We start from the raw sequence: 13,666 nt of genomic DNA on the forward strand, positions 1-13,666 counted from the left end.
TGACATGGACAACATTAAACTTTGATATAATACCATCTGATGTGTCTAGTTTTATTTTAACAGGTTAAAGACAGTGAATACAAGTAATATTGAAGTTGTTGAATATGAACTGCATCAAATGTCGCCATATTGTAGTTCAAACTTGCAGTCAAGTAGCTGCAAGACTGGAAATGGTTTCAAGAAATATGCACTCGCCCTTAACCCTGAGTATGGTTTATGTATATTGAATATAACAGACATTCGACAAAAAGAGTGAGTGAGTTTAGTTTCACGCCGCACTCCGCAATATTCCAGCTATATGGCGGCGGTCTGTAAATAATCGAGTCTGGACCAGACAATCCAGTGATCAACAGCATGAGCATCAATCTGCGCAATTGGGAACCGATGACGTGTCAACCAAGTCAGCGAGCCTGGCCACCCGATCCCGTCAGTCGCCACTTATGACAAGCATAGTCGCCTTTTGTGGCAAGCATGGGTTGCTGAAGACCTATTCTACCCCGGATCTTCACAGGTATCACCAACAAGAATGATATTTGTGTATAATAGTTGAAATGCTTGCATGTATACATACTGAAGGTTGAATATTGAAGCAGTGACTGAAACAAAATGTGGTCTTTTAAGACAAGAGTACCAGCAACTAAACTCTGATGATTAAATGGTGGGCATTTTCTGATGAGCATAGATACCTGTATATGGCCACTGATAATACACGAGACAAAGCAGACATTTCTCTGACAACCCTGTGGGTATCCAGTTCAACAAGATGACAAAGACAATCCCATCTTTCAGAGAGTTTTTATTGTTGACAGAGACAGCACAATACAAGTAAATGAAAGAATTTACATATGATCACAATACGAATGGCATGTGTCTGGCAGAAATGAAACTGGACAAATTGTAAGAAATGGTAACAGTAGTTGATAGACTGGACAATGTGAATATATACATGGCCAACCAATGGCTGATCCAGTCAACAGATCATTCTAATTCCCTGGATTGGCCAATAGCTTACCCCTCACCACCAATGAGAGAGTTGTAGGATGAGGATCTGATGCTCTGAGAAACAACCCTCAGTTGGATGGGAGCCACTGACAAGGCAGTCTTGAATGGGGTTTGATTAATATGGGAGCCACTGCCGAAGGAGACAGGTTCCAAAAAGGACTGAAGCCAATGCTGAAAGACATGAGCCTATAGTTCAACAGGATAAACACTGGCAGTCACTAATGAGAGAACAGCTTCATCAGTGAAGGTGTAATCTTCTGCTGACCATGCCAGGTTCACAACCTATTTCCCTGGTGGTCAACCCTCACACTGGCATCGATAAATGTGACAACTGGATTCCAGTCTGAGATAGCCATGCTAACTACATGCACCTTCGTTAAAAATTAGTTGTGCAAAACAATATCTTTAACCATTATTTGACACCAGCTGCTTCTGTAAATACTGGCTTGAGTTGGCTTCTTGACTGGCATAATGACACCAGCAGTCTCTCACTGACTGGTATACAGACACCAGCAGGCTCTCAATGACTGGTCAACAGACACCAGAAGGCTCTCAATGACTGGTACACAGACACCAGCAGGCTCTCAGTGACTGGTATACAGACACCAGAAGGCTCTCATTGACTGGTACACAGACATCAGCAGGCTCTCACTGACTGGCATAATGACACCAGCAGGCTCTCACTGACTGGCATAATGACACCAGCAGGCTCTCAGTGACTGGTATACAGACACCAGCAGGCTCTCACTGACTGGCATAATGACACCAGCAGGCTCTCACTGACTGGTATACAGACACCAGCAGGCTCTCACTGACTGGCATAATGACACCAGCAGGCTCTCACTGACTGGTATACAGACACCAGCAGGCTCTCAGTGACTGGTATGCAGACACCAGCAGGCTCTCAGTGACAGGTATATAGACACCAGCAGGCTCTCAGTGACTGGTATATAGACACCAGCAGGCTCTCACTGACTGGTATATAGACACCAGCAGGCTCTCAGTGACTGGTATACAGACACCAGCAGGCTATCATTGACTGGTATATAGACACCAGCAGGCTCTCAGTGACTGGTATATAGACACCAGCAGGCTGTCACAAACTGGTATATAGACACCAGCAGGCTCTCAGTGACTGGTATATAGACACCAGCAGGCTCTCATTGACTGGTATATAGACACCAGCAGGCTCTCACTGACTGGTATATAGACACCAGCAGGCTCTCAGTGACTGGTATACAGTCACCAGCAGGCTATCATTGACTGGTATATAGACACCAGCAGGCTGTCAGTGAGTGGTATACAGACACAAGAAGGCTCTAAATGACTGGTATACCGACATCAGCAGGCTCTCCCTGACTGGTATAAAGACACCAGAAGGCTCTAATTGACTGGTATACAGACACTGGCAGGCTCTCATTGACTGGTATATAGACACCAGCAGGCTCTCAGTGACTGGTATACAGACACCAGCAGGCTCTCGTTAACTGGTATAAAGACACCAGAAGGCTCTCATTGACTGGTATACAGACACTTGCAGGCTCTCATTGACTGGTATACAGACACCAGCAGGCTCTCAGTGACTGGTATATAAACACCAGAAGGCTCTCAGTGACTGGTATACAGACAACGGGAGGCTCTCATTGACTGGTATATAGACACCAGCAGGCTCTCAGTGACTGGTATATAGACACCAGCTGGCTCTCATTGACTGGTATACAGACACCAGCAGGCTCTCATTGACAGGTATATAGACACCAGTAGGCTCTCAATGACTGGTATACAGACACGAGCAGGCTCTCATTGACTGGTATACAGACACCAGCAGGCTCTCATTTATCGGTACAAAAATGCAAAGTCCATGACAACATGAACTGTAATTGATCACTTACTGCAAAATTGGTGTTGGGATAGAATAGAGATTCGAGATGAGATTGCCTCCTGACAGACTGGGACAGTTCCTGATTAAGTAGCATTGGGCTTGGAATGAGATATGGGCAGCTTGTAGCTCCCATCTGATAAATGCTACAAAAGAGGCAGCTAGTTGAGAACACTCATGAACATGGTTGTTTGACATGTTGCCATGCTTTGTAATGTACAAAGTTCCCTGCCTAAAACAACCATCTGTTACAGAACAAATAATGCAGTGTAATATGTACAAAGGAAATACATGTATATACAAAGATATTTACAATGAAAGTCATAATAAGATCCAGTACACATTAATATACTCAGCCAAGGCTAAATTTTACCACAGTATCACTGAACAAATGAAATAATCCCTGACAGAAGCAGTGAGCTTATTCCATTCAACAAGCAGAACACATGTAGTTTTGCAAACACAAATCTCAGAGGCTTAAAGTAAATGAATAACATACTTATCATTCTGTTTCACAGACAATTATGTCTGGAGGTATCACATTCTCATAGATTTTTAAATTTGAAATTTGACATGCTTTGCTTTTGTTAGATTTGAACATAAAAAATAAAGCTTAAATCATTACAGAGCCATGTTCAGCAAAATCAACCGTAAAAACGTTATAAAAACTTATGAATTTTGAGAAACCATATACAATTGTTGCTTAAAGTATAGGGATATGACATTACAACAAACACAACACACCAGCATGTTGCCAGTATGGCAGCCTGAGACAAGACAGATCAAGCATGGCATTTGTCAGCACTAGAGAGAAAGAAGAATAACAAACTTCATTCAAAATTTGCTTAAATCCTGTCCAAACCTGCAAGATCCTATACACTCACACTATTTATTTAAAATGTTCCTGTGGAGCTCCAGACTGTTTAACTTCCCTGTCCATGTTATATCAAATACATGTCCCCCACACAACTTCAAATACACACAACAGTATGGCAACTTCCTGCTGCCATCTTTAATGCCCAGTATCCCTGACCAGTCATTACTGTATTGGGCATATTTCAAGTCAATTTCCGAATTTCCATCTTCTAACACAGACAACCCAAAGCACTCGCTCAATGAGGCAATGCTGAGAACATTGATGTTTTCCAGTTGTCAAACCACACATACACAGGCAGTACTAGGAGTTGTCATCAGTGGATGCTAACCGTGGCATCTTACTGGGAGAGTTGCCTTCTGGGGTCTCAAGACTGGCCCTGGTGGAGTCACGCTTCTTGCTGGCATTCTGGAAAATACATTAACTCTGTAGATCTACTGAGGCGTAATCACAGCAATATAGAAACAATCCATCAGATATTTTAAATTGAGATCTCCCAGACTACAGAAAATATTCTCAAGCCACGGTCCTTTGCCATTTTACAGTGCTTTAGATGTCAAACCTTAATCCAATTCTCTTTTAACTTCACCCATATTCTGTTTCCAGTAATGCAGATGATGACCAAAATTCCTCATCTCCCTCCTGAACCCTATTTACCCTTGTCTCCACCAACCCAGACCATAACCTGAACTCTCCTCTCTATCCTGTACCCACCAACCCAGACCATAACCTGAACTCTCCCTCTCTATCCTGTACCCACCAACCCAGACCATAACCTGAACTCTTCCTCTCTATCCTGTCTCCACCAACCCAGACCATAACCTGGACTCTTCCTCTCTATCCTGTCTCCACCAACCCAGACCATAACCTGAACTCTCCCTCTCTATCCTGTACCCACCAACCCAGACCATAACCTGGACTCTCCCTCTCTATCCTGTCTCCACCAACCCAGACCATAACCTGGACTCTCCCTCTCTATCCTGTCTCCACCAACCCAGACCATTACCTGGACTCTCCCTCTCTATCCTGTCTCCACCAACCCAGACCATAACCTGAACTCTTCCTCTCTATCCTGTCTCCACCAACCCAGACCATTACCTGAACTCTTCCTCTCTATCCTGTCTCCACCAACCCAGACCATAACCTGAACTCTTCCTCTCTATCCTGTCTCCACCAACCCTGACCATAACCTGGACTCTCCCTCTCTATCCTGTCTCCACCAACCCTGACCATAACCTGAACTCTTCCTCTCTATCCTGTCTCCACCAACCCAGACCATAACCTGAACTCTTCCTCTCTATCCTGTCTCCACCAACCCTGACCATAACCTGAACTCTCCCTCTCTATCTCCACCAACCCTGACCATTACCTGGACTCTCCCTCTCTATCCTGTCCCCACCAACCCAGACCATAACCTGAACTCTTCCTCTCTATCCTGTCTCCACCAACCCTGACCATTACCTGGACTCTCCCTCTCTATCCTGTCTCCACCAACCCAGACCATAACCTGAACTCTTCCTCTCTATCCTGTCTCCACCAACCCAGACCATTACCTGGACTCTCCCTCTCTATCCTGTCTCCACCAACCCAGACCATAACCTGAACTCTCCCTCTCTATCCTGTCTCCACCAACCCAGACCATAACCTGAACTCTTCCTCTCTATCCTGTCTCCACCAACCCTGACCATTACCTGGACTCTCCCTCTCTATCCTGTCTCCACCAACCCAGACCATAACCTGGACTCTCCCTCTCTATCCTGTCTCCACCAACCCAGACCATAACCTGGACTCTCCCTCTCTATCCTGTCTCCACCAACCCAGACCATTACCTGAACTCTCCTCTCTATCCTGTCTCCACCAACCCTGACCATTACCTGGACTCTCCCTCTCTATCCTGTCTCCACCAACCCAGACCATTACCTGGACTCTCCTCTCTATCCTGTCTCCACCAACCCAGACCATAACCTGAACTCTCCCTCTCTATCCTGTCTCCACCAACCCAGACCATAACCTGAACTCTCCCTCTCTATCCTGTCTCCACCAACCCAGACCATTACCTGAACTCTCCCTCCTTATCCTGTCTCCACCAACCCAGACCATAACCTGAACTCTCCCTCTCTATCCTGTCTCCACCAACCCAGACCATAACCTGAACTCTCCCTCTCTATCCTGTCTCCACCAACCCTGACCATTACCTGGACTCTCCCTCTCTATCCCGTCTCCACCAACCCAGACCATAACCTGAACTCTCCCTCTCTATCCTGTCTCCACCAACCCAGACCATTACCTGAACTCTCCCTCCTTATCCTGTCTCCACCAACCCAGACCATAACCTGAACTCTCCCTCTCTATCCTGACCCGTATCGTTTCCTGTCTCCATCAACACAGACTGGAAACCCTGTCAACTGTCACCGTTGCCTACACCAATCACACCTCAGCTAGTCTCTACCGACCCCCCTACACCATTCTTGGCTGATTTACAGCTCCCTATATCTGTAACTGTGACACACCTTCTTATCCCACTGTTGGTGAAGATAGCGGAGGAGGATGTTGGTCTTCTCCGTCGTGATCACTGAAATTAACATTAGGCCTTCTCAGTAATGTTGACAAGACAAAGAAAGCAACATAATTAAATGGATTGTATGAACATTGTGAAAATATTGCTTAATCTAAAAAGTCAATGAGCATGTTGGGAACATAAAAATGTAATTTTTAGAGTAAAATTGATATTTTATACTTATCCTGACTCATGCTCTTTTGCTTGTCTTCTTCCTTTTGCGAACATAGTGGAACACTTGTATCTCCTTAATTGAAGCTCCCTTCAATGTAAAATCACTAATTGGTACTCACCAAGAGTTGCCTCCCTTTGCCGTTTGCACGGGAACAGGTGTCGCCACCCTCTGGCCTCATGCTTCACTCTCTCCTGATTTTGCGAGCCCAACACTTGAATTTACAGGGAAATCCAAAGTGTTATGTGGGGAGGATGGGAGGGCTTACCTCATGAGTCAGGATAAGTATAAAATATCAATTTTACTCTAAAAATTACATATTTTTCCTTATCCTTAAGACTCATGCTCTTTTGCTTGTAGAATCCTCCGGAGCGGAGGTGGGAAAAAACAGAATACTTTGGATTTATAATTAGTGATTTATATAACTATAGGTGTAATAACCCCTACGGGAACTTCATAAAGGTATTGACTTAGGATATTTCCTCTATTATAAGCCATAGGTTATATATTGGCATAACTGGGGTATTACAATACTAATATACTGATATACTAAGATATTATAAATAGATATAAAAGCAACTCTGATAGAGAAGCTGTACAACTGAACATAAACATCAGTATGAGCTTAAGGCTGAGTAAACCTAAGCTAAGTATATACATAGCCCTAGAACTCCGTAGAGTTATAAGCTAGATAAGGTATGTATAATAATACATAATAATCTCGTCGGGAGTAAATGTTAACGCCTACGAGGGACTGTCAGCTGCTGAGCGAGGACCAAAGGACCGAAATGGTGAATGCCAGAGACGTCCTCGGTGGTGATATCTCTCAGATAGTGATTAGCAAACACCATGTTAGATTTCCAGAAGCATCCTTCCATAATTGTATTCAATGAACAGTTACCGTGTAGGGTGAGAGTGGAAGCCAATGCCCTGATCTCATGGGGATTTGATGCTGTTGGAGGGTCCAATCCTGCTGCCTTGTAGGCGCGTAGAATGACAGTCCTTATCCATATAGATATGGTGGTACGAGAGACTTCTGTCTGATTTGTTGCCGATAAGGGGATGAATAATCTTTTGAGAAATCTTCGCCTTGTTTTGGAACGTCGTAAATAGATTTTGAGAGCTCGGACTGGGCATAGCGATAAGTCCAGTGTATCTTGAGATCCGAGAATCGAGGATAGTGCAGGGACGTGAAATAACCTGTCTGGTTGACCTGGTAGTTGATTTTTGGCGATGAAATCCCATCTTAATCCCAGGTGTGCTGTGTTTTGATTGTCATCAAACTGTATCCTCTAGAGCGTGAATTTCTGACATTCTGGCTGCCGTGGCTAGAGATAACAGGAAAAGTGTTTTCTGTGAGAGAAATTCAAAGGTTGTCGATTCCAACGGTTCATAATCCTCACTTGTGAGGTGTTGTAGCACTACATTCAGATCCCAAGCTGGGGCGTGGAACTTCCGCTTTTGGTCCTCCAATCGGAAAGCACGTAGTAAGGCCAGTAACTCGGGAGTTTTACTCAATTTGACACCCGTTCTCATAGTAATCACAGAACTAAGCGTGGCAAGATATGTTGACAATGTCGAGCCTTTTAAATGTTTGTTTTGGCGTTCGAATGCCTAGGAACTGCAGATCTTGCGATGGTACTAGGTCCGACTTGAGTAAGTTTACTAACCATCCTAGCTGTGTTAGTAGCTTTATGATGTAGTTTAACTGTAGTTTGAGACGCTGTGGATCTTGATCTACTTGTATCCCGTCGTCGAGGTAAAATGCACTGCGTAGCCCTTGACGATGTAGATAGGTGATAATCGGTTTCGTTATCCTCGTGAATAGCTAGGGGGCTGATGATATTCCGAATGGGAGTACTTTCCACTGGTAATGTAGCCCGTCTAGTGTAAACCGTAGGTATTTCCTGGATTCGGGATGTATTGGGATGTGCAGATATGCATCCTGTAGATCTATACTGCCCATGTAGTCCATGGGGCGAATCAACTGCCGTAACTGAGGTAGATGTATCATGCGAAACATCGGTGGTTTGCGTAGATAATTCTTGTTGAAGAAGCTCATGTTGTAAATGAGTCTGTATTTCTCCTTGGAGTTTTTCTTGGGTACTAGGAAAACTGGGGAGTAGAAACCTGGTTCGATGTTTCCTTGATCTATTACTTCTATGGCCTGCTTGGTTAGGAGTGATGTAACAGCCTCTCTTAACTTTGGTAGTTGTTGTGCCTGTAAGTCGAACTTGTGAGGGTTGACTGTCAGCGGAGGCTTGGCCTGTAGTGGGATACAAAACTGTTGAAGAATGTTGGAGACATAAGGGTCTTGTAACATTCCCCAGTTTTCCCAGTGTAGTTGAAGGCGTCCACCCACTTGTGATGGTTGTACTGGAACGGCTGGGGGTGGAAGACTCCAGTCGTTCCGAACCTGTCTTTCAGCGTTTATAGTTGCGGGAACCTCTGGGTGTCCTGCCTCTTCCTGACCCTCCTCTATAGTTGCCATATGGGCGACGAAAAGAATCTTTTCCCCTGGAGCTGGCTATCTTCCTGTCCCGTGCTCTCTGTAGACCAGTGAATTTAGATCTCCCTGAGTATCTTTGTGAAGTCTGTCGGATGACGCTGGCTAGTGTGTCCATCGATTTAATCATAAGGACTTCTCTGGAATCCTTAGTGACTTCCTTGGAGACTTTGTCTATTCCTCCGTCAAAGATGGATGGGGAAGACCACGGGGCTGTATATAGTGGGGCTGTAAAGTTCTCACCCCAGCTGCAGGAAGCGAGGAGGCCTTGACGACGAGCTAAGGTCAGTGCTGCTGAGACAGATGTGAGATGATCCGTTAGGAACTGCTGGTCCTTCTTTTGCATAAGTAGGGCCGAGTAAATCATTCTATCATCTTCAGAGGTCGTGTTACGAAATCTGGTGATAAGTGTCTCATTGATCGTTCTAGATCTATTTAGACCAAAGAACATACGTCTCGTCATGGTTTCTATCTGAACCAGTTTGCGATCGTCAATCTTGTAGTTCTTATTCTTGACATCGCTGATCAGCTTGTAGTTTTCATCGATGTCTTGAGCCTTGAAGAAGGGGTCCATGTTATGCGTGGAGAACTTCTTGGCGTGAAAGTTTGGCAGATGTGGTGTCTGAACTTTCGTGGCTTTATGGAATGCTGTGTCTAGATTCTGTGGTACCGCAGCAATCGGGTCGATCGGAGGTAGTGTGACAGCACCTGCATCGTCTTCTTTCATCAGGTATGTCTGCGCCGGATTGCCACTCTTGGAAGGTGATGAGAGATCTAGGTTGTTTACCATCCAATATCGTATCTCTGCATCTGAGAAAATAATTCCTCCATCATCTTCTATTCCAGCATCATTGATGAGAGGTTGGTGCTCTTCTGATGGTGGACTGTGTGGTTCTATCTCTATGTCGGGTGACGCTTGTGGAGACCTGGTTGTAGACTTGTGTGCAGACCTGTGTGGTGATCGACGTGGTGATGTACGCGGAGATCGGCGTGGTGAATGGCGAGGAGATCGTCTTGGTGATCTACGTTTATGGGTTGACCTTCTCGGAGACCTGTGAGGAGAACGTTGATAGCTTCGCGAAGCTCTTGTGTAGTCCCTCGATGTCTTTCTAGATGATGACGATCTGGGTTCAGGCGTCCTTCGCGAAGGCCTTCGCGAAGCTTCCTCTACGTCCGGTCCTGGGGAACGGTGATATGACCTTCGCGAAGGCTTTCGTAAGGTCTGGTGGTCTGAGTCCGTATCTGAGAATGAAGCCGAAGAAGGTGATGATCTATCCCGCCTTCGCGAAGGCTGTACATCTGGGTCCTTCGTCGAGGTGGTCTGTGACTTCCTTCGCGAAGGTGGCATCGTCGTGGCTGCTACGTTGACGGGGGGTGCCTCTGGGGTGCTGTCTACGTTGGAGCCTTCGCGAAGGCTCGGACCCTGGGTTGGCTGCTTCTCCAGTCTGTAGTGGCCCTCCATCATGATCATGATTTGCCGCATTAGATCGTCTGGGATGGTCTGCGACGAAGTAGACGGTGCCCTCTCTGCGATGTTAACGGTGGGGCCCTCAGGGATTTCGTCTGACATCAGTGTAGAGGCATCAGGCTGCATGGTGATCTCAGCTGAAGTCACTGTAGCTGTCACCGGTCGCTTCTTGTGGCGTATGTCGGGGATGATGATCGGCTGGTCATCGTAGAGGCCCAATTCTGCGGCTGGAACGATCTCGGCTGAGAAAGTTCTTGACGACTTCGTAGACTTTCCTTTGGAGGTTGACGCTGCCCTGGGGGTACGAAGTCTGCGTTGAGAAGACGTTGAGGCCCTCTTGGACTTTAGCTGCGATGACGGGATGTCTGGGGAGGCCGGTCGCTTCTTAGAGGTGACGGACTGCATCCCACGGCCCTCTTCCGATGGGGTCTCTAGCAGAACACCAGACGGGAGGGGGTCGATCGACAGCACCTGCCCGCATGGGAAATCCAATGTATCGGCCATGTCTAACCCTTGTTTGCGTGACCTATCTGCAGCACGTCTCAAGACGCTAAAATGGTCTTTATTAAAAGCAGAATTAGTTAAATTAATGCAGTAACTGCAACGTGAATCAAACGCACAAGGCGTAGAACAACTAGGGCATACTACATGCGGATCAGCAGCAGAAAAACGTAATCTACAAATAGTACAGATTTTCATCAACGTAATACTACCTGAACAATCACGAACTCACGTGAATAAACAGTAGAAATATGATTAATTATCAATACAAATTAATGAAGGATACTAGCTATACCTTTATAGTAAACTATAAGAGGTAACTAACTAAGAAAAACCAAAGGATATAGTGTGTAAGGAGACACAGGCGCTCTCACATCCTGCTCACTGGGCGAAGAAGGAGAGAGTGAAGCATGAGGCCAGAGGGTGGCGACACCTGTTCCCGCGCAAACGGCAAAGGGAGGCAACTCTTGGTGAGTACCAATTAGTGATTTTACATTGAAGGGAGCTTCAATTAAGGAGATACAAGTGTTCCACTATGTTCGCAAGAGGAAGAAGACAAGCAAAAGAGAATGAGTCAGGATAAGGAAAAATATACAAATCGCTTTTCAAGACCAACTGCAATTGTATGAAAAGTATGAAAGCAATAGTGTACATCATAAATTCGTGCATGCCATACTGACTGACTGACTGAGTTTAGTTTTACGCCGCTTTTAGCAATATTCCAGCAATATCACGGCGGGGGACACCAGAAATGGGCTTAACACATTGTGCCCATGTGGGGAATCGAACCCGGGTCTTCGGCGAGACGAGCCAATGCTTTAACCACTAGGCTACCCCACCGGCCCCATGCATGCCATAAATTAATTAATAATAATAACATGTATACATAAAATCAGTTCCCTATGGGTTTGACAGCTTTTGAAAGGTTCAAGCAATAACACTGTTAAAGTGAGGAAGCTTTGACAGTTTGACTTCAGTTAAGTTACCGACTGAAAACATTTGCTGAAACCAGTTCTGCTTGATGTGTCAGTGCAAACTCCATCGGTAATTACATTGGATGTGTTGCTGGAAGCAAGCTGAAGAAGCTTACCTTGCTCTGAGGGGTAGTCTTTGGTTGAGATGTAGACAGTAGGTCTACCAATCTATGGAGAAATCATAGAAAGAAAGGTGATAAATAGCTGTGTTGCCACAGAATAAGGTATTAATGACTTAACAAAAGCAACATGTTCTGAGTGATACATGTTAACCCTATGGAGCTCCATCCCACACTTCCACACTATCAATATTACAAGTCAATTAAATTATTTAATTAAAGCCATTAAAGTTTGTGCCATATTGCCTCATTCCTACCCACTCAGGACCCTGTGGTCTACATAACTAGACAAGTGTTAGTACTGTTACAAGATGAGATCATGACCGTGCATACATATGTCTTGCACATCTTACTAAATGCTACACCACAGCTACCCTAATGTCTGTAAGCCCCCTTTAATCTGCTATTGTCTTGCCAGTCATCATTCCCTAGTGAATTTGTAAGAGCAACAACATATGCTTGACAAATAAGATGATCACTTGCTGCGATCAGGCTGACTGGGCTCTGGCGAATCGTTAAAATAGTGCAGTACATCAAACACGAGAAACCTGATTTGACCCAAGAGCAGGAGAATACCATCAGCTGCAGATTATTTTTGTATGAGGGTCAATTTCATCTGATTTTATAGTCATTTTACTCTACCTCCCCTTTTAAATTAAATTTTGTCCAAGCTTTTTGTGATTAAACATATGTAAAGCTGCTATGTTGAGTGTACTTGCCCATTTATGCTTCATTTTAACATATATATTGCATTGAATGCTACCTTAAAAGAAATCTAAACTTTTAACCCCAAATATTACCATCCATAATCTCTTAGTATTGAATCCTTATTGAATCCATGTTAGTCAAATTTAGAATAAATGTTAAGTGTTGAACATGTGTGTTGTCCTGGACAGCAGATAAGCATTACATGGCGATCTAATATTAATGTGAATAGGGCAGTTCATCATGTTCATGCTTGGTGCCACTGGTGGAGAAAAGTTGTGTATGAAAACCCATGAAGTATGACAATGTTACTGCCTATAGCCAAGTCTTTACTGGATTCGAAATGTGCTTCAAGAAATAATAATGACAACCTCTAAATAAGCTACAATAGCACTGCCTGGCAGCGTTCAATCGTATTATTTGCTTGAAAGACATTTTTCGTAAAGTGACGGGTCTTGTAGCTTTTTTCAGCAAACACTGAAACACTGAGGCGTCATGCAGGCTGAACAAATTGAATATGAAACAGATCGTGATGGTAATGTAAATATCTGCATAAAATTCATACATACGCTGCTTTTGCAACCCGAATCTGTGTGGAATTTAGCAAAATTACTCTCATTGTAGGATGGGAGACCTTTCAAAAAGTCCGCCTGCAAATAAAGTACACAATGAAATATTGATCAAACATTAACCAACATGATGCATACTTCAATTAATATTACATATTACAATCAACTAGCATCATCTGGGCGCAAATTTGATTTTGACAGCATAGTTAGCTTGCCTACCCACCATTTTGGCTCAAAACTTCCTGTCCATTCAGACATGCGCAACCGGAAAACATTTTTGTATTACTTGTGTTAAGACATATTTCTACTGAAACCATTGTTATAAGTGGAGGCAAAATAG

General features: G+C 44.4%; 1 protein-coding gene and 1 long non-coding RNA gene across 2 annotated transcripts; both read right to left on the bottom strand.

Annotated features, from left to right (window-relative positions):
* Nucleotides 1-780: 780 nt before the first annotated feature.
* On the bottom strand, nucleotides 781-13,586 carry LOC124254188 (DET1- and DDB1-associated protein 1-like). Its single transcript, XM_046688077.1, has 5 exons — nucleotides 13,550-13,586; nucleotides 13,327-13,407; nucleotides 12,050-12,101; nucleotides 6,266-6,327; nucleotides 781-4,163 (listed from the first exon to the last, which is right to left on the bottom strand). Exons 1-5 carry the CDS (start codon nucleotides 13,550-13,552, stop codon nucleotides 4,059-4,061), a joined length of 303 nt encoding a protein of 100 aa, XP_046544033.1. The 5' UTR covers nucleotides 13,553-13,586; the 3' UTR covers nucleotides 781-4,058.
* On the bottom strand, nucleotides 4,489-6,255 carry LOC124254212. The gene is made up of 4 exons (XR_006892422.1): nucleotides 6,089-6,255; nucleotides 5,997-6,042; nucleotides 5,125-5,420; nucleotides 4,489-5,083 (listed from the first exon to the last, which is right to left on the bottom strand). It is a non-coding gene; the product is annotated as an uncharacterized LOC124254212 (long non-coding RNA).
* Nucleotides 13,587-13,666: the final 80 nt, after the last annotated feature.

Source organism: Haliotis rubra, unplaced genomic scaffold (genome assembly GCF_003918875.1).
Source record: "Haliotis rubra isolate DU_JTF1 unplaced genomic scaffold, ASM391887v1 Scf115, whole genome shotgun sequence".
Classification (NCBI taxonomy): Eukaryota; Metazoa; Mollusca; class Gastropoda; order Lepetellida; family Haliotidae; genus Haliotis; species Haliotis rubra.